Below are 21,051 nucleotides of genomic sequence, written 5' to 3'. Positions count from 1 at the left end.
GGTTTTAAGTGGGCAATCACGGCATTAGCGTCTTGTAGCTGTTTTTGTTGAACTCCGGAAGTTAGTTCGCTCGCGATAAGGGCCTGGGTTGATTCATCCTTGTTATAGTTAAATTCGCCGCTGTGTTTAGACGGCAACTGTGCAGCCTCAGCTTCAGCAGTTAGGTCGGCTATCCGAGCCTCAGCATCATCGCGTTGTATTTCAACATCAAGAAGGCAGGCTTCAGCCAAGTTTAAACGTGCGGTGGTGTCTGTCAATTGTGCAGTTAACTGGACTTGTTTATGCTGTTCTGCTCCCAGTCTGCGCTTCACTAGAGTGTCCCTCTCGGTCGCTCCATTTGAGTTGGGACACCAAGTTCACCACGCAACCCAGCATTCGAGCGATATTTTTATCTTTTGCATGTTTTTGCTCGGTGTCACTCATAAGTTGTTCAATGTTGTCATTGAGGGCTAAAAGGCCAGCATTTTTGACAGATTCTGCACAGCCCGGAATAAGGTCCCTAGTTAAGTTACTGACGAGCTCTTCCAGTGTGTCAAGATTGTCGTATTGACTGGGACTTGCTGAAAGTTCCACCATGATTGTGTTGCGTGTGCAGTACCTGTATGCGGTACGCACCTGAATTGTTTGTAATGTAAGATCGTTTGAGCGGTGTGTCTAATTTGGAATAGAGTCACAATATAAGTAGTGTAATTAATTGTTAAACAAATAGGGTTCGCAAATTATGGTGTGAGGGTTTATCACGTAACTTTAAATGTGTTCGAGAATGTGCGTAGAAGCAGTTATCGAATAGAGCAAAAGTGTTGACGGCATCAAGTTATGCGCACAAAATTTATTTGATCAAATTCAAATTGCTGCGTGAAAGTTGGCAATTTAATTGATTTAAAATAGTTGCGAAGGGGACTTGGTGGAGTGAAACGAATCTGCTTGTTAACTAAATTTTAAACTAATTTAACCAATTTATCTTTGATAAATAAATTTAGTTATGATTTAAATTGATATGATGTAAATTGGGCGGCACGACTGGCTAGAGCGTCAGCCTCACAGTTCTGAGGACCCGGGTTCAATCCCCGGCCCCGCCTGTGTGGAGTTTGCATGTTCTCCCCGTGCCTGCGTGGGTTTTCTCCGGGCACTCCGGTTTCCTCCCACATCCCAAAAACATGCATTAATTAAAGACTCTAAATTGCCCGTAGGCATGACTGTGAGTGCGAATGGTTGTTTGTTTCTATGTGCCCTGCGATTGTACCCCTCCTCCTGCCCGATGGAAGCTGGGATGGGCTCCAGCACGCCCGCGACCCTAGTGAGGAGAAGCGGCTCAGAAGATGGATGGATGGATGGATGATGTAAATTGATATGACCGTGTGTTGGCAAGTCACTGCAAGTCAATTCAATTTGTGAACGCAATTTCGGACTTCAGCTAAATCACTTCAGTTTGATTTAACTTTGTTTAAAAAAGTTTAATGTACTTAGGCTTGTGAATTAATGAATTGCTTGTATGGCTAGCAATGGGTGTGGGCGATAAAGGCTGATGCCAAATACAAAAACAAAGAGAAAAACGATTTAAAGGAAAATTTAAAAAAAAAAAAAAAATCTTAAAACATTTCCAAAAACTAAAAAATAATTTCAAAACAAAAATGTTTTTAAATGTTTTGTTTTTATAAAATTCAAAGCAAAACATTTTTATTATTTTTTGTAAAAAAAAATTTTTAATTAAAACCCGAAATGATTAAAAATGAAACAAGCAATTAATGAATAGCTCCCCTTCAGAAACAAAACCGTTAAGTAATTGTTTACTATTATCGTGAGGCAGTGTTTAAATCAAGTTGTGTTGTGTAGGGAATGACTGCGAACGGAAGGTGGCGCTACTGCGTTAGAAATGCAGCACCTCTCGTTGGAACCACTTGTTGTAAAAGCTGCGTCGTAAATCGCAAAACTGGTTAAAAATACTAGGCATAAAGCTTTAAAACACAATTGCTTTCAGATTAATAAGAGCACTTTATCACGATTGTGGGTTGAGGCGGATAAGTTAACCATGCTCTCGAGGGGTGGTCTGTTGCTTGGCGACGTGTGACGCAAGATTGCACGTCACTCGCAACAGAGCACTCGTGGGAGATCAGCGCACAATGAAGCTTAAAACCAGCAGGAAAAAGCACTCGGCGGTGCTGTTGGCAAGCTAAAGTTTATTATTTCACCAGCAGTGATCAAGAGGGAACACGCTATCTCGATGCATGTTCGCGAACGGTTTCCTAGCTTGGCTGAGCGAATAAGCTTCCGGTTTAAGCAATGATGGTTGATGTACTCAAACTCCCGGCTGCATCTCTGGAGCTCAGCCACAGTGATCTTTGGGTTCTTCTTTACCGCTCTCACCAAGGCTCTTCTTCCCTGATTGCTCGCACGAATGCACCAGGGAGAGTTGACAATCAAGGCTTGATGAAGCCAAAAGAAGCATATCATATGCAAAAAGCAGAGACGTAATACTGAGGTCCCCGGACTCCAATGCCTTGGCTGTGCTTCGAAATTCTGCATGTAAAGGTTATGAACTAAATCGGTGACAAAGGGCAGCGTCCAACCCTCACTGGAAACAAATTCAACTTACTCCAGGCAATGCGGACCAAACTGACACTGTTTGTACAGGGTCCGGTACACCGTACTCCCGGAGCATCTCCCACAAGAACCCCTGAGGGACACGGTTGAAGGCCTCAAAGTCCACAAAGAAAATGTAGTCTGGATGGGCAAACTCACATGCACCCTCCAGGACCCTGCTGAGGGTGTAGAGCGAAGGGTCCCACTGGTTTCTTGAACGTTTTTGGTGCTGTGTACTATCTAGACAACATTCAGTAAAAACTGGGCCCTTTTGAATCCTAACAAGAAAGCTAATATACTAACATTTTGACTTGGCTGCCACAGATATGTCCCATCTAGAAAAAAATTATCATCATCATAGATCCATCAATCCATTTTGTATCTTTATCTTGTTCATGGTTTAAGCTGATCTGAATCCATTTTCATAATTTATCCATTCATTCATGTTAAAATTATGATGGTGCATTTATGTTTGTGTGTATCTGTATAACTCACTGTTTTGCCATCCATGCAGCATGCTCAAAAGCCAGTTCAGCACTACCAATCTTCTTCTTACAAAGATCAATGTGCTTTCTGAACTGGGAAATAGCATCAAGTGGAGTATTGTGCTGGAAACAGAGACGGCACACCTAAAAACAGAAGAAAAAAAAACGTTTGCTTCACAGCAGCACATTAAAAACACAATCGGCAGGCAAATCTGTTTCTTTCATGTTAGACCGTCATGAGCCATCCCTACTTGCGGTAGTCACATTTGATCTGTTGTGTTCAAGAACCAATGCAGGCAGCGACGACATACTGCTACCATAGTATCAAGCAATGTTCAGTTCTTCCGGTCACTATTATTTTGCAGCGTATATTGGTTTGGATAAAAGCGTAATTAATTTGTAAAAAGAAAAAGTCAGAAAGTAGATGTCTGCATCTACTTCCATGGTATTTCACCGAACATTACGAGGTTACAATCAAAAGCATCTTTGTCTCGTATAGGGCACCACATCTCTTTTTATATTTGTAAATTTTAGGAAAAGTGACATCTAGAAGGCTTGCTACATTAATAGAGATAATAGTTCTCGATTTCAGCGGTCAAGTTTTTGCACTCAAACAAAACACAGTACACAGCAGGAAGTGGAATTTTAGAGAAATTTTAAATCGAACCTACAGCGGAGTTTGGCGAAAAATGCAGAGGGACTTTACTACAACCCCAATTCCAATGAAGTTGGGACGTTGTGTTAAATTCCAATGAAGTTGGGATGTTGTGTGATTTGCAAATCATGCTCAACCTATATTTAATTGAATACACTGCAAAGACGAGATATTTAATGTTCAAACTGATAAACTATTGTTTTTAGCAAATAATCATTAACTTAGAATTTTATGGCTGCAATACGTTCCAAAAAAGCTGGGACAGGTGGCAAAAAAGTGAGAAAGTTGAGGAATGCTCATCAAACACCTGTTTGGAACATCCCACAGGTGAACAGGCTAATTGGGAACAGGTGGGTGTCACGATTGGATATAAAAGGAGCTGGGACAGGGTCATATTTACCACTGTGTTACATCACCTTGTACCGCGTTGGTCTAATTTTAATGTCTATTCACCTATCGGCATCTTGCATGTTGTTGTGATGTGTAACCTTTTTTTAACCCCTTGATGGAAACAAAATTTTTTAGGCAAAGTTCCAACATTAAAAAAGACATTGAATATACATGTGTCCTAATACTACCAAGTTGATAGTTTGGAATATAAAGTGTCTCAAACAACGTTAAATGCTGTAAGATTATCTCAAACCTGAAATAATTAGTATGTGATAGAGCAATGCTTCAAGAGTTGCATCTAAAAGACCTTTGTCGAAGCCCATAACGTAATAGCAGCCCATAACAAAACAACGGCCCATAAAGTAATAAATCTGCACTTTTTAAAATATGAAATAACGAAATAACTAATAACGTAATAAAAAGTCTGGAATCTACTATAATGCATAGATCATTATACACTTGAGACTATGTGAGACCCAGGATGCACATGTCATGGAAACAATTGAGTCACAGCTCTGGAGCAATGAGTCCTTGCAACCTATAATCACAGAATAAGGATATAGTAATCCTTCCTTACATCGCAGTTCTTGCTTCACGGTTCTGTTATATTGCAGATTTTTATTAAAGTTGTTACTCTATCTTTTATACTGTTTGTACAACCCCAATTCCAATGAAGTTGGGACGTTGTGTTAAACATAAATAAAAACAGAATACAGTGACAGTGACACTGTTACATCCTGTATCAGTTTCTGTGAAGATGTGTGTGTACCAACAAAATCACAACAAAACAAAAAAAAAAAACCAACAACAAACCGTGGTTCACTGCTAAACTTAAGCAGCTTCACCAAGCTAAGGAGGACGCATATCAGAGCGGGGACAGGGCCCTCTATAATCGAGCTAGAAACCAGCTGACTAAAGAAATTAACATTGCAAAGAGGAACTATGCAGCAAAGTTGGAAAAACAGTTTAGCGCAAACAACTCTAAATCAGTCTGGCATGCATTCCAATCGCTGACTAATTACAAGTGACGATCCCCCCAAGCTGAGAACAATAGCACACTAGCCAACGACTTGAATACCTTCTACTGCAGATTTGAAAAGGACAGTTTCACACCACACACCCATCTGGCCGCACCCCCGACCACAATCACACCTCTGACTTCTGCGTTAACCATCCATGAACAGGATATGAGACACATCTTCAAATAACAAAAGATTAACAAAGCGGCAGGCCTGGACCATGTGTCCCCATCCTGCCTCAAAGTCTGCGCGGACCAGCTCGCTCCAGTCTTCACTCAGATCTTCAATAGATCTCTGGAACTGTGCGAAGTTCCATCCTGTTTCAAACGCTCCACCATCATTCCAGTCCCCAAGAAACCTGCAATCTCGGGTCTGAATGACTACAGGCCTGTCTTTGACATCTGTGGTCATGAAGTCCTTTGAACGTCTCGTGCTGGACCACCTCAAGAGTGTCACAGGTCCCCTGCTGGACCCCCTGCAGTTTGCCTACCAAGCGAACAGGTCTGCGGATGATGCAGTCAACATGGGACTGCACTTCATCCAAGAACACCTCGAGAGTGCAGGGACCTACGCGAGGATCCTGTTCGAAGACTTCAGCTCAGCGTTCAACACAATCATCCCTGAACTCCTTTCATCCAAGCTTCTCCAGCTCAGCGTCTCACCTGCCACCTGCCAGTGGATTTACAGCTTTCTGACGGGCAGGACACAGCAGGTCAGGCTGGGGGAGGCCACCTCATCCACACGCAGCATTAGCACTGGGATGCCACAAGGTTGTGTCCTCTCTACGCTGCTCTTCTCTCTCTACACGAACGACTGCACCTCAGCGAACCCGACTGTCAAACCCCTGATGTTTGCAGATGACACCACTCTCATCAAGGACGGTGACGAGTCTGCATATCGACAGGAAGCGGAGCGGCTGGAGCTGTGGTGCGGCCGACACAACCTGGAGCTGAACACGTTCAAGACTGTAGAGATGATCGTGGACTTCAGGAGGCATCCTTCGCCACAGCTGCCCCTCACGTTGTCCAGCTGCCTTGTGTCGAGACCTACAAGTTCCTGGGAATTACAATCTCTCAGGACCTGAAAAAGGACCAGCAGAGGATGTACTCAAAAAAGGACCAGCAGAGGATGTACTTCCTGATGCTTCTGAGAAAGCACGGCCTGCCACCGGAGCTGCTGAGACAGTTCTACACAGCGGTCATCGAATCAGTCCTGTGTTCTTCCATCACAGTCTGGTTTGGTGCTGCTACAAAAAAGGACAAACTCCGACTGCAACGGACAATCAAAACTGCTGAAATGATTGTCAGTACCCCCCTACCCACCATTGAGGACTTGCATGCTGCCAGAACTAAGACAAGGGCGTGCAAAATCCTCTCGGACCCTCCGCACCCTGGTCACCAGCTCTTCCAGCTCCTTCCCTCAGGTAGGCGCTACCGATCAATGCAAACTAGAACTAGTAGACATTCCAACAGCTTCTTCCCTCTTCCGATCAACTTCTTAAACACCTAACCTACAATTCCATTACAACATGGTGGCAATTTTTTGACTTGAGTTCATTGTCACATTTCTGTGGGGCCAATTATGTATTACTCGTGCACTTCACTGTAGTTGTCTCGCCATGCTGCACTATTTGCATATACTGGCCACTCATGCCAGAGTAGCATCTGCTCCATTTGCACTCTGATTGTGGAGTATCTGTAACATTAGCACAACCAACATTGTTCCAGATTATCGCACTACTCGTCACTTTAAACCGCATACACTCCTTGAAGTCCCAGCGCCCTTTGCACAATGGCCATTGCACCGGACTATTGCAATATTAGTCATTCAAACTGCTCTAAGTGCTAGAGGACTCTGCATTTGTTTTTTGCACAATTGTGAAAAAAAATAATAATAATAAATTACCAGGCATTACCAGATAACTAGCAACCCTTTACTGCTCAGTGACTACTTTTTTTTTTTTTTTTGTCAATGTCTTTATGTCTCCAAAGTGTACTGTAAATTGACTGTCTGTTGTCGTACTAGAGCGGCTCCAACTACCGGAGACAAATTCCTTGTGTTTTGGACTTACTTGGCAAATAAAGATGATTCTGATTCTGATTTGCAAATCATGTTCAACCTATATTTAATTGAATACATGTGAGGATAAGCGGTACGGAAAATGAATGAATGAATGAATAAATGAATGAATGAACTACAAACTACTCATATTTAACTCGGGTGCTGTCCATTTCTTCTGATCATCCTTGAGATGGTTCTACACCTTCCTTGGAGTCCAGCTGTGTTTGATTATACTGAATGGACTTGATAAGGAAAGCCACACACCTGTCTATATGAGACCTTACAGCTCACAGTACATGTCAGAGCAAATGAGAATCATGAGGTCAAAGGAACTGCCTGAAGAGCTCAGAGACAGAATTGAGGCAAGGCACAGCTCTGGCCAAGGTTACAAACAAATTTCTGCTGCACTTCAGGTTCCTAAGAGCACAGTGGCCTCCATAATCCTTCAATGGAAGACAGTTTGGGATGACCAGAACTCGTACAAGAGCTGGCCGTCCAGCCAAACTGAGCAATCGGGGAAGAAGAGCCTTGGTGAGAGAGGTAAAAAAGAACCCTGTGGCTGAGCTCCAGAGATGCAGCCGGGAGATGGGAGAAAGTTTGAGAAAGTTAACCATCACTGCAGCTCTCCAAGAGTCGGGGCATTATGGCAGAGTGGCCTGACGGAAGCCTGTCCTCAGTGCAAGACACATGAAAGCCAGCATGCTAAAAAAAAAACACATGAAGGACTGCAAGTTTGTTATAAATAAGATTCTCTGGCCTGATGAGACCAAGATAGAACTTTTTGGCCTTAATTCTAAGCGGTATGTGTGGAGAAAACCAGGCACTGCTCATCACCTGTCCAATACAGTTCCAACAGTGAAGCATGGCGGTGGCAGCATCATGCTGTGGGGTTGTTTTTGAGCTGCAGGGACAGCATGATTGGCTGCAATTGAAGTGAGGATGAATGTGGCCAAGTACTGGGATATTCTGGATGATAACCTTCTCCAGAGTGCTCAGGACCTCAGACTGGGCCAAAGGTTCACCTTCCAACAAGACAATGACCCAAAGCACACAGCTAAAATAATGAAGTGGCTTCAGAAAAACTCCTTGACTGTTCTTGAATGGCCCAGCCAGAGCCCTGGCTTAAAACCAATTGAGCATCTCTGGAGAGACCTGAAAATGGCTGTCCACCAACGTTCACCATCCAACCTGACAGAACTGGAGAAGTATCTGCAAGGAGGAATGGCAAAGGATCCCCAAATCCAGGTGTGAAAAACTCATTGCATCATTCCCAAAAAGACTCATGGCTGTATTATCTCAAAAGGGTGTTTCTACTAAATACTGAGCAAAGAGTCTGTATACTTATGGCTGTGTAATATTTTCAGTTTTTTGTTTTTAATAAATCTGCAAAAATGTCAACAATTTAGTTATTTTCTGTCAATATGGGCTGCTGTGTGTACATTAATGAGCGGGAAATGAATTTAAATGATTTTAGCAAATGGCTGCAATATAACAAAGAGTGAAAAATTGAAGGGGGTCTGAATACTTTCCGTACCCACTGCAAGTTGTGCCGCAAGGAGCCAGCTGTGAGCCAGAAGTGACATGTTTCATGCCGCGATAATAATAATTTAACAATTATTTAAATTACTTTTTCATACAAGGGCAGGTAGGTTTGATTTTTTTATTGGCCCTTTATAAATAAAACTAGCAATTTAAAAAATGAATTTTATGTTTACTTGGGTTATCTTTGTCGAATATTTACATTTGTTTGACGATCTTGAACTAAGTGGGGATTTTTTTATTTGGAAACTATTATCTTCCCATGGGCTCACCACCTGTGGGAGGAGTCATTGGGGTCGGATGCAGTGTGAGCTGGGCGGTGGCCGAATGCGGGGACCTTGGCGATCCGATCCCCGGCTACAGAAGCTGGCTCTAGGGACGTGGAATGTCACCTCTCTGGCAGGGAAGGAGCCTGAGCTTGTGTGTGAGGTCGAGAAGTTCCGACTAGATATAGTCGGACTCGCCTCCACACACAGCTTGGGCTCTGGTACCAGTCCTCTCGAGAGGGGTTGGACTCTCTTCCACTCTGGAGTTGCCCACGGTGAGAGGCTCCGAGCAGGTGTGGGTATACTTATTGCCCCCTTATTACGTTGGGGTTCACCCCGGTGGACGAGAGGTTAGCCTCCCTCCGCCTTCGGGTGGGGGGACTGGTCCTGACTGTTGTTTGTGCCTATCCACCAAACAGCAGTTCAGAGTACCCACGCTTTTTGGAGTCCTTGGAATGGGTGCTGGAGAGCGCTCAATCGTTCTGCTGGGGTTCTGCTGGGGGACTTCAATGCTCACGTGGGCAATGACAGTGAGACCTGGAAGGGCATGATTGGGAGGAACGGCCCCCCCGATCAGAACCCGAACAGTGTTCTGTTATTGGACTTCTGTGCTCGTCACGGATTGTCCATAACGAACACCATGTTCAAGCATAAGGGTGTCCACACGTGCACTTGGCACCAGGACACCCGAGGTCGCAGTTCGATGATCGACTTTGTGGTCGTGTCATCGGACTTGCTGCCACATGTCTTGGACACTCGGGTGAAGAGAGAGGCGGAGCTGTCAACTGATCACCACATGGTGGTGAGTTGGCTCCGATGGTGGGCAAAGATGCCGGTCAGACGTGGCAGGCCCAAATCTATTGTGAGGGGAACATCTGGCAGAATTCCCTGTCAGAAGGAGTTTCAACTCCCACCTCCGACAGAACTTTGCTCATGTTCCGGGGGAGGCGGGGGACATGTAGTCCGAGTGGACCATGTTCCGCGCCTCTATTGCCGAGGTGGTCGACCGGAGCTCTGGCCGTAAGGTAGTCGGTGCCTGTCGTGGCCAGACTTGACTGTGAGCTGCAAGATGACTGGATTTCCCCAATGGGATTTATAAAGTATTTATCTTTCTACATACTCTCTGCCTATCTGTACAGTATGCATGTATGTATGTATGTATGTATGTATGTATGTATGCATGCTAGCTAATCCTGTGAATACTGGCATTTACTCCATAGTTCTGGACTTACAAATGGTGTCTGCAGAAAAAATTACCCCCAAAATAGACTCGGTAGTCATTTTAGGCTTGCTTTCCAATGATATATTTGATTTTCAGCCAGATTTTGGCCCGTCCACATTTTGGACAGATCAGCCTGTCACAGCCTGACATGTCAAGCACAAAAAGCGAGGACATCAGAATCATAATCATCTTTATTTGCCAAGTATGTCCAAAAAACACACAAGGAATTTGTCTCCGGTAATTGGAGCTGCTCTAGTGCGACAGCAGATTGTCAATTGACAGAATACTTTCTGAGCAATAAAGGGTTGCTAGTTATCTGGTAATGCCGGTACAAATTATTATTTTTTTGGACAATTGTGCAAAAAGATGCAGAGTCCTCTTGCACTTAGAGCAGTTCGAATGACTAATATAGCAATAGTCCGGTCCAATGACCATTGGGCAAAGGGCGCCAAGACTTCAAGGAGTGTATGCAGTTTAAAGTGATGAGTAGTGCGATAATCTTGGACAATGTTGATTGTGCAAATGTTGCAGATACATTTAGTTTTTCACATTTTACATTTGTTACATTCCCTCATTGAACTACTATGTATTCTGCTGTGTAATTCTTGCCTATATTGAAAGTGGCAATGTTTTTCTTTTTGACAATAACGAATGAAAATAGTGATGGTGAAACATTTTATTACACTTGTAATAAAATGTCTCCTGCGTCCTCTCAATCATTGAAATGCATCTTAAGGAAAGAAGACAGCCACGTCACCCCACGAGGTAAGTGCTTGGAGATTCATTTCCGCATCTATAAATGGGTTTCATCTGCTCAATTTTGTATTGATTGCATCACAAATGCCTCGAAGATGTTTGAAGAGAGTTCCTATGGATGACACAGGCATTTCTGTTGAGCGCATGGTGGCCCTGTGTGACCATTGGCATTGTGTGAGAGGCGGATGGGCACCGCTTGTAGTCTTGATATGCAAAGCTGGACTTGGATCTACACGGGCGGTCATTGCGACGCGTTCCTAACTTTTTATGACCGTGTAATAAATTGGCAATTTTTCAGAATATTAATTTAGTGATTGAACATACTTTTGGGGTGCTATAGCTGTTGTCCATGTAAAAAGATCACAACAGGTTACATTCAACAAGGGCTATATCATGAAATAATTTGTCATGAAACAGGTGGGGCATTACCTTTCTTGACCCAGAGTGGGAAATCTCCGGTATCACATCTCCAAATGCGATGTAAAATGAGGTCTTTAGCGGTGTATTCCTCAATTTCATCACTACAAAACGCATTGCACGTTTTCAACAGTTTATTTCTTGTAACTTGATGAAGAGAGTATGGAAAGAAAACTGCGTGGCATGCAGAGGTAAACAGCTACACGATCACTGATTGGACAAAAGTCAGTCGGAGCTCAAATTGCGAGATGCCAAGCTCAAAAAAGTTGAAAACTGGGCAAAAGCCACACATGACTTTGTTTTATGTTCAAAGAGGGTGTCATAGATGACATGCAGTTCCCTTTGTCACCAATATGCAAATGTAATTAAATATTGCAGAAATTACTCGCCTAAGTTTTTACAGGCTAAAAATGACAATGTTGGAAGCACAATTGTGTTGATACACATAAGAAGGCAGTAGATTTAGAAAAAATGGTGCAACATTATCCGAAATCTACAAAAGGACTACTATTGCATGGGCACTCAACCATGCCTCTAACAGCAAGAAGGATCAGGTAAGTAAATTCAATTGGTGGTGTGTTCTGTATGGTGCTATATTATGTCTATAACACAAGGCGGAAGGATACATTAAATGACGTGTAGATTCTCAAAAACAGAGGCAGTTGATCAGCCTCAAGGCGTGATATGTATTTTCTTAGTTATGGGGGGGCGGGGGGAGGTAACCACGAAAGTCAGGAGTAGTGTCCCCTGAATAGAAAGCCAAACTATAAATCTGTAAAAAAAAAAAAATTAAACAACCCTTTACCATTGTTGAGGACACTATCTTTTGTTGGCTAATAAACCACTTGAGCCACTGTTTGTACTTACGAGGCGCTAGTATTTTTCAGATGTATGTTTGCCGGCAAAATACGACGTGATTGCCACACTCTTGTGTACACTGATGGACAGTGTTGGGCAAGTTTATTTTCTATGTGAACTAATTCAAAGTTCAGTTCACTGTTCCATAAATGAACTGGTTCAGTTCTTCTTCTTCTTTTCCTTTCGGCTCGTCATTTTAGGGGTCGCCACAGTGTGTCGTCCTTTTCCATGTGAGCCTATCTCCTGCGTCCTCCTCTCTACCACCAGCTGCCCTTATGTCTTCCCTCACGACATCGATCAACCTTCTCTTTGGTCTTCCTCTATCTCTCTTGCCTGGCTGCTCCATCCTCATCATCCTTCTACCAATAAACTCACTCTCTCTCCTCTGGACATGTCAAAACAGTCAGCTCTCTAACCTTGGCCGTCCCTCCGAGGAGCTCATTTATAATTTTATCCAACCTGGTCACTCCAAGAGAGAACTTCAACATCTTCATTTCTGCAACCTCCAGCTCTGCTTCCCGTTGTCTCTTCAGTGCCACTGTCTCAAACACATACACCATGGCTGGCCTCACCATTGTCTTATAAACTTTGCCCTGCATCCTAGCAGAGACTCTTCTGTCACATAACACACCTGACACCTTCCGCCACCAGTTCCAACCTGTTTGGACTCGTTTCTTCACTTTCTGACCAGACTCACCATTGCTCTGGACTGTTGACCCCAAGTATTTAAAGTCATCCACCCTCGCTCTCTCTTCTCCCTGGAGCCTCACTCTTCCCCTTGCACTCCTCTCATTCATGCACATATATTTTGTTTTACTTTGGTTAATCTTAATTCCTCTCCATTCCAGTGCATACCTCCACGTTAATAACTATTCCTCCACCTGCTCCCTTGCTTTCACTGCAGATCACAATGTCATCTGCGAACATCATGGTCCACGGGGATTCCAGTCTAACCTCATCTGTCAGCCTATGCATCACCACTGGAAACAGGAAGGGGCTTAGTACTGAACCCTGATGCAGTCCCACCTACACCATTAAACTCCTCTGTCACACCGACAGCACACTTCACCACTATTCTCCTCCCCTCATACATGTACTGCACTATTCTAACATACATCTCTGGCACTCCAGACTTCCGCATGCAGTATCACAGTTCCTCTCTGGGTACTCTGTCATAGGCTTTCTCTCGAGCTACAAAGACACAATGTTGCTCCTTCTGACCTTCTTTGTACTTCTCCATCAACACCTTCAAGGTAAATAATGCATCTGTGGTACTCATGAAACCATACTGTTGCTCACAAATACTCACTTCTGTCTTGAGTCTAGCCTCCACGACTCTTTCCCATCACTTCATTGTGTGGCTCAACAACTTTATTCCTCTATAGTTCCCACAGCTCTGCACATCACCTTTGTTCTTAAAAATGGGCACCAGCACACTTTTCCTCCATTTCGCCAGCATCTTCTCACCTGCTAGAATTCTGTTGAACAAGTTGGTAAAAAACTCCACAGCCAACTCTCCTAGATGCTTCCATACCTCCACAGGTATGTCATCAGGAACAACTGCCTTTCCATTTTTCATCCTCTTTAGTGCCTTTCTAACTTCCCCCTGACTAATCATTGCTATTTCCTGGTCCACCACACTGGCCTCTTTTACTCTTCTTTCTCTCTGATTTTCCTCATTCATCAACTCCTCAAAGTATTGTTTCCATCTATCTAGCATACTGCTGGCACCATTCAACACATTTAAATCTACAACCACAATTCCAATGAAGTTGGGACGTTGTGTTAAACATAAATAAAAACAGAATGACCCAGCACACGCTGGAGAGACTACGTCTTTTTTTAAATAACGAATTAAAACAAAAACATGCAAAACAATATGACCGGAAGAATGGTGAAAGGACATTAATAACTGTGCATTCCTAGCAGCTCTGGCTAACTTTATTAACAAACAAATTTACCTTATCTAGTCTTATATTACAAAACTTGTGATTGGCTGGCAACCAGTTCAGGGTTTACCCCGCCTCTCACCCTGAGTCAGCTGGGCTAGACTCCAGCTCGCCCACGACCCTAGTGAGGATATGTGGTACGGAACATGGAAGGATGGATATTACAAAACACAAAATAAATGTGTCCCGATCTGATTCATTGAGATCGGAAATTGGTAAAATGTCAGTAAAAGAAACGAGGATCGGATCGAAGTGGCTCTAAAATCTCAGATTTTACCACACTTATACAAGCAGTCTATTCCATGCTCCGCTCCCACCTTTATCCAACAGCGCCCGATGGCATGCAGATCCCACATGATCAGAACAACAGGTTGCTAAGGTGCTAACATAGTTCCAAGGAGTAAGAGTGAATGTTGCTTGCTTGAAATCGTTTACTGACTCTCCAGTTTAAATTAACTGAAAAACTAAACTCACATAAAATAATTACACCTATTAAATATCCAAACACATCACAGCCTTCATTTCTTTCTTAGGTTTTGTTCAAAAAAATCATTTGCTCAAAGCTAACACACAATGAATGAAAAATATCCATTGATGAGCTAACGGAAGTTAGCATTGAACTCACAGCACTGAGAGTCCCCTCCAAAAGTATTGGAATGGCAAGGTCAATTCCTTTGTCTTTGTGGTATACTGAAGAAGACATTTAGGTTTCAGATCAAAAGATGAATATGAGACAAAAGTTTTGAATTCCAGCTATTATTTCATGGTATTTACATCTAGATGTGTTAAACAACTCGGGACAGAGCACCTTTTGTTTGAACCCACCCACTTTTCTGTTGAGCAAAAGTATTGGAACATGTGACTGATGGGTGTTTCTAGTTGCTCAGGTTTTCCATTTTAGATTGATTGCTGAAACATTAGATAGTGCTTGTTTTTGGCTTTGGTTTCACCTTTGAAAACTGCATTTGCTGTAAAGCAAACGAAGATCGGAAAGCTGTCTATGGGAGAAAGGCAAACCATTTTGAAGCTAGGGAATAGAAAAAAAAATCGATCAGAGCTATTACACAAACATTGGGCATAGCCAAGATAACAATTTGGAATGTCCTGAAAAGAAATCTGCTGGTGTACTGAGTAACAGACACTGAACAGGTCGGCCAAGGGTATTAACAGCAGTTGATGACAAAAACATTGTGAAAGCTGTGAAGAAACACCTAAAGACAACAGTCAGTGACATCACTGCCAACCTCCACAGGGCAGTGGTGAAAGTATCACAGTCCACTGTTAGAAGAAGACTTCTCGAGAAGAAATATACAGGCCATACCACAGGATGCACACCACGCATCAGCAAAAAGAATTGGAAGGCCAGGTTGGATTTTGGACTGATGAGACCAAGATAAACCTCTACCAAAGTTATGGGGAGGCCAAAGTACGGAGAAAGAAAGGAACTGCTTGTGATCCAAAACACACAAGCTCTTCTGTGAAGCATGGTGGAGGTAATGTTGGACTTGCATGGCTGCTTCTGGAACGCACTTGCTTGTCTTTATTGATGATGTAGCTCATGATGGCAGCAGCAGAATGAATTCTGAAGTCTACAAAACCATTTTGTCTAGCAAATTTCAGAAAAACACATTGCCAGCACAACAAAGGACTTCATGGGGGGGAATGGAAGGTTTTAGACTGGCCGAGTGCATCACCGGACCTTAACCCAACAGAGCATGTGTTTTACCTCCTGAAGAGGAGACTGAAGGGAGAAACCCCCAGAAACAAACAAGAACTGAAAGAGGCTGCACTTAAGGCCTGGAAAAGCATTTCAAATGAAGAATGCAACAGTCTGGTGACGTCAATGTGTCGCAGGCTTGATGCAGTTATTGGAAGTAAGGGTTATGCCACCAAATATTAAATCTTATTCACCAAGTTAATTTAATAATGTCTGTACCAATACTTTTGCTCACATGAAAAGTGAGTGACTTCAAACAAAAGGTGCTCTGTCCTGAGTTCTTTAACACATCTAGATGTAAATAACATAAAATAAAAGCTGGAATTCAGAGCGTTTGTCTCATATTGATCTTTTGATCTGAAACCCAAATACAAACAAAAACATCCATCCATCCATTTTCTACCGCTTATCCGAGGTCGGGTCGCGGGGGCAGTAGCTTTAGCAGGGACACCCAGACTTCCCTCTCCCCAACCATTTCATCCAGCTCTTCTGGGGGGATCCAGAGGCGTTCCCAGGCCAGCCGAAGGACGTAGTCTCTCCAGCGTGTGCTGGGTCGTCCCCGGGGTCTCCTCCCGGTGGGACGTGCCCGCATCACCTAACCAGGGAGGCGTCCGGGAGGCATCCGAATCAGATGCCCCAGCCACCTCATCTGGCTCCTCTTGATGTGGACCGAGCTTCTCACCCTCTCTCTACGGGAGAGCCCAGACACCCTGCAGAGGAAACTAATTTCGGCCGCTTGTATCCAGGATCTTGTCCCACAGCTCGTGTCCATAGGTGTGGGGAGGAACGTAGATTGACCGGTAAATTGAGAGCTTCGCCTTTCGACTTACCTCCTTCTTTACCACAACGGATCGATACAAAGTCTGCATCACTGCAGACGCTGCACCGATCCGCCTTTCGATCTCCCGTTCCATTCTTTCCTCACTCGTGAACAAGACTCCAAGATACTTGAACTCCTCCACTTGGGGCAGGATCTCATCCCCGACCTGGAGAGGGCATGCCACCCTTTTCCGACTGAGGACCATGGTCACAGATTTGGAGGTGATGATTCTCATCCCAGTCGCTTCACACTCAGCTGTGAACTGCTCCAGTGAGAGTTGGAGGTCCTGGTTTGATGAAGCCAAAAGAACCACATCATCTGCAAAAAGCAGAGATTCATTACTGAGGCCACCAAACCGGACAAACTCTATGCCTCGGCTGCGCCTAGAAATTCTGTCCATAAAAGTTATGAACAGAATCGGTGACAAAAGGCAGCCTTGGCGGAGTCCAGCCGTCACCGGAAATGCGCACCATGTACAGGGACCGAACAGCCCGTATCAGGGGGTTCGGTACCCCATACTCCCGAAACACCCACCACCGGACGGACCCCCAGAGGGACACGGTCGAACGCCTTCTCCAAGTCCACAAAACACGTAGACTGGTTGGGCGAACTCCCATGCACCCTCGAGGACCCTGCCAAGGGTGTAGAGCTGGTCCACTGTTCCACGGCCAGGACGAAAACAACACTGTTCCTCCTGAATCTGAGATTCAACTTCCTGACAGACCCTCCTCTCCAGCACCCCTGAATAGACCTTACCAGGGAGGCTGTGGAGTGTGATCGCCCTGTAGTTGGAACACACCCTCCGGTCCCCTTTCTTAAAAAGGGGGACCACCACCCCAGTCTGCCAGTCCAGAGGCACTGTCCCCGATGTCCACGCGATGTTGCAGAGGCGTGTTAACCAGGACAGCCCTACAACATCCAGAGCCTGCCCGAAGATATCTAGTTGGGACTTCTCAGAGCCTGCCCGAAGATATCTAGTTGGGACTTCTCGTCCTCACATACCAGCTCGGGCTCCTTCCCTGCCAGAGATGTGATGTTCCATGTCCCTCGAGCCGGCTTCTGTAGCTGGGGATCGGATCGCCAAGATCCCGGACTTAGGCCACCGCCCAACTCACACTGCACCAAACCCCAATGGCCCCTCCTACAGGTGCTGACCCCATAGGAAGGGTGACCCACGGTACCCTTTTGCACTGTGCCCGCCCAGGCGCTTGCCTTCGAGCCGCACCTCCAGGCCTGGCTCCAGAGGGGGGCCTCGGTGACCTGCGTCCGGGCAAGGGAAAACATTTTTATTCATCATAGTAGGCTTCTGAGCCGTGCTTTGTCTGGTCTCTACCTAGGACCTGTTTGCCACGGGTGACCCTACCAGGCGCATAAAGCTCCAGACAACTTAGCTTCTGGGATCACTGGGACACACAAACCCCTCCACCACGATAAGGTTGATGATTCAAGGAAGAATGTCAGAAGAGGTGTTAAGGTTACCAGTTTTTTTTTTAAATCTGCCAGACAGATACAGACCTTGTAGTTAATGAATCCTGCCAAGGTTTTGATCTCCAACATATTTGTCTCATGGGCTCTCAGCTCGTGGACCAGGCTGTAGGCAGTTCTGTAGTGTCTGCGACCAAAGACAAAATCTAAGGTTACTCACACTCCATCACTCTGTTGCTGACCAATAACTTACTTTAAAGCATTCTGGGTGTCTTGCTTCAGCTCACTGAAGAAAGCGATTTTGAACTGGTGTCGGACAAACAGCAACTAGAAACAGGAAGTTAAAAATGTTGAAAAAAAATACAGCATGTGGTTTATTTTAAGTACGTAAAGGTTATAAATGTAAACTTACAGTGAATACAAGTCACCAAATCCCTGTTCAAATGCCAGGTTTTTGAGATATAAAAAATTACCAAATTAAATAAATTAAAACTTTTTTCCACCATTAATGTGACAAAAAAGTGTATAATTGAATTGGGGAAAAAAAACCTACATATTTTCAAGAGGAGAAGTAAAAACAAACAACTGAGATAATGTGGCTGCACGGAGGCGCGCATCCCTAACTGGGGATGTGGCTGTGTTCAGAATTCATTCAATCACATTCAAACTCATGTTGAATGGGAGTCAGCACAAACCTGCCACCATTTAAAGTGCTTCTGATTAACCTGAAACAAAGTTTAGCTGCTCTCACAGACTTTTACTTACTTTTCTTTTGCTTCCTAGTAATTGCCTGATGCTTTTGTTCTAACACAAAGGTATCTCCAAATGATCATAATTCCCTCCACCTTGACGAGGGCCTCGGTTCCTGCTGAAAACAAACAAACCCTGAAGCATGTTGTTGCCACCACCGTGCTTCACTGTGGGTATTGTTTTGGTGATGAACAGTGGTGTGTTTGTATCAAATGGCCAAAAAGGTCATCCTTGATTTCTTCGGGCCATAACGTATTTTTCCATGATTTCCTTTTCTTTTCTTTGTAAGATAAGGCTTCTGTCTTGCCACCCTATCCCTTTGCCCATACATATGAAGAAGATGGGAAATTGCTGTCACATGGAGTTAACGGCCAGTACTAGGCAGAAATACACTATGTTACCAAAAGTATTCACTATCTGCCTTGAGTCGTATATGAATTTAAGGGACATCCCACTCTTAATCCATGAGGTTTTATAAGGTGTCAGTCAACCCTTTGCATTGTTAACACCTTCAACTCACCTGGCAAGGCTTTCAACAAGGTTTAGGAGCTTCTTTTTTTTAACCATTCTTCCAGAAGTGCATTTGTGAGATCACACACTGATGTTGGACAAGAAGGCCTGGCTTCAGTCTCCACTGTAATTAATCTCAGAGGGTTCTATCGGGTTGAAGTTAGGTCTTCCTCCACACCAAACTCTCTCATCCCTGTCTTTATGGAATTTGCTTTGTACACTGGTAGAGAGTGGAACAGGAATGGTTAAAAATTCCTGTACCCAAACTCCTAAACCTTGTAGGAAGCCTTCCCAGAAGAATCGACACTGTTAACACTGTAAAAGGTTTACTCACGTCATATCAAACCCCATGTATCAAGAATGGAATATCACTTAAATTCATATGCAAGACAAGGTAGGGGAAAAAATACTTTTGGCAATATGACGTACCTGCACTCCTTCAATATTGCTGTCGGTCTTTTGGAAGGCTCCATGACCAGTTTTCTTGTCATCTTTTCATAATTTTTGGAGACATGGTCATTTCTTGGTAGTAAAACTGTTGCGCCATATTTTTTTCAAATTGATAATGACTATCTTCACTGTGTTCCATGGTATATTTAATGCCTTGTAAATTATTTTGAACGCTTCTCCTGACTAATACCTTTAAACAATAACACCCCTCTGATGTAGTGGAAACTCTCTGCGGATCATGGCTTGTGCTGTAGGATGTGACTGCAAAATGTCAGAAAAAGCCTAAAAGAACATCCATCCATTTTCTGAGCCACTTCTCCTCACTAGGGTCGCGGGCGTGCTGGAGCCTATCTCAGCTGTCATTGGGCCTATCTTAGCTGTCATTGGGCAGGAGGCGGGGTACACCCTGAACTGGTTGCCAGCCAATCGCAGCCTACAAGAACATCTGAACTTTATTTAGGGTTAATCAGAGCACCTTTAAAGGGGGGCAGGTATGTGCTTTTTCCCATTTACCATGAGTTTGGATGTGATTTCGTAAGTCTGAGCATAGCAAATATATATATATATAAATTGATTTGTACATATTATAGGTCACAGTAATGGTGAATTTTTTTTTTTTTAAATGATCTAGCTTGGCCGGTGTGTAGACTTCTTATATTCACTGAAGGGTTGCTTCCAATTACTGGCTTTTTTCCATACCTGATGTGTTGTCTTGTTTAGAAACTCCTTATGAGATTTAACTCGACGGATTTCATTGTAATAGTATGTCTGAGCATGTTCATAGAAGGCATTCTCCAACCTAGAGATTCAGACAAACATAATTTCAAAACACCATTGACTGAAAATACAAATATGCACATCTGTTAAAATACTATTACAGGAGATCAAAATGTTAAAAAAAAATGTGAATATAAATTTGAAAATAAATGAATAAAATAAACTGTTATTAAGCTAATATTAAGCTAATATAGTGTCAGACAACTACACCGCTGCATAAAGAGAAGTGTCTAATATTCGGACTCTTTTATGAGGTAAACAACATTTTAGAAACAGCTACTGTATGATGCAGTGCAGTTCTACAACACTGCAAATTACGCTCACAAAAACATTTTCTCTCATTGCATTGTGCAAGTGGTTATACCATTGTTGGCAGTACGTGTATCTAGGTCCAGAAGTATTTGA

The 21,051-nt window shown here is 43.6% G+C and overlaps 1 protein-coding gene across 1 annotated transcript in view; it reads right to left on the bottom strand.

Moving 5' to 3' along the window:
* The window catches only part of trappc11 (trafficking protein particle complex subunit 11), a 172,304-nt gene that overhangs the window by 117,635 nt on the left and 33,618 nt on the right, over positions 1 to 21,051 (bottom strand). Inside the window, 4 exon segments of the mRNA XM_061685194.1 lie at positions 3,076 to 3,209; positions 18,250 to 18,346; positions 18,413 to 18,486; positions 20,569 to 20,668. Coding sequence (XP_061541178.1) covers positions 3,076 to 3,209; positions 18,250 to 18,346; positions 18,413 to 18,486; positions 20,569 to 20,668 — 405 coding nt within the window.

Source organism: Phycodurus eques, chromosome 9 (assembly GCF_024500275.1).
Source record: "Phycodurus eques isolate BA_2022a chromosome 9, UOR_Pequ_1.1, whole genome shotgun sequence".
NCBI classification, from domain to species: Eukaryota; Metazoa; Chordata; class Actinopteri; order Syngnathiformes; family Syngnathidae; genus Phycodurus; species Phycodurus eques.
The sequence above is the reverse complement of the archived record's forward strand: the minus strand, read 5'-3'. Positions and strand labels throughout refer to the sequence as shown.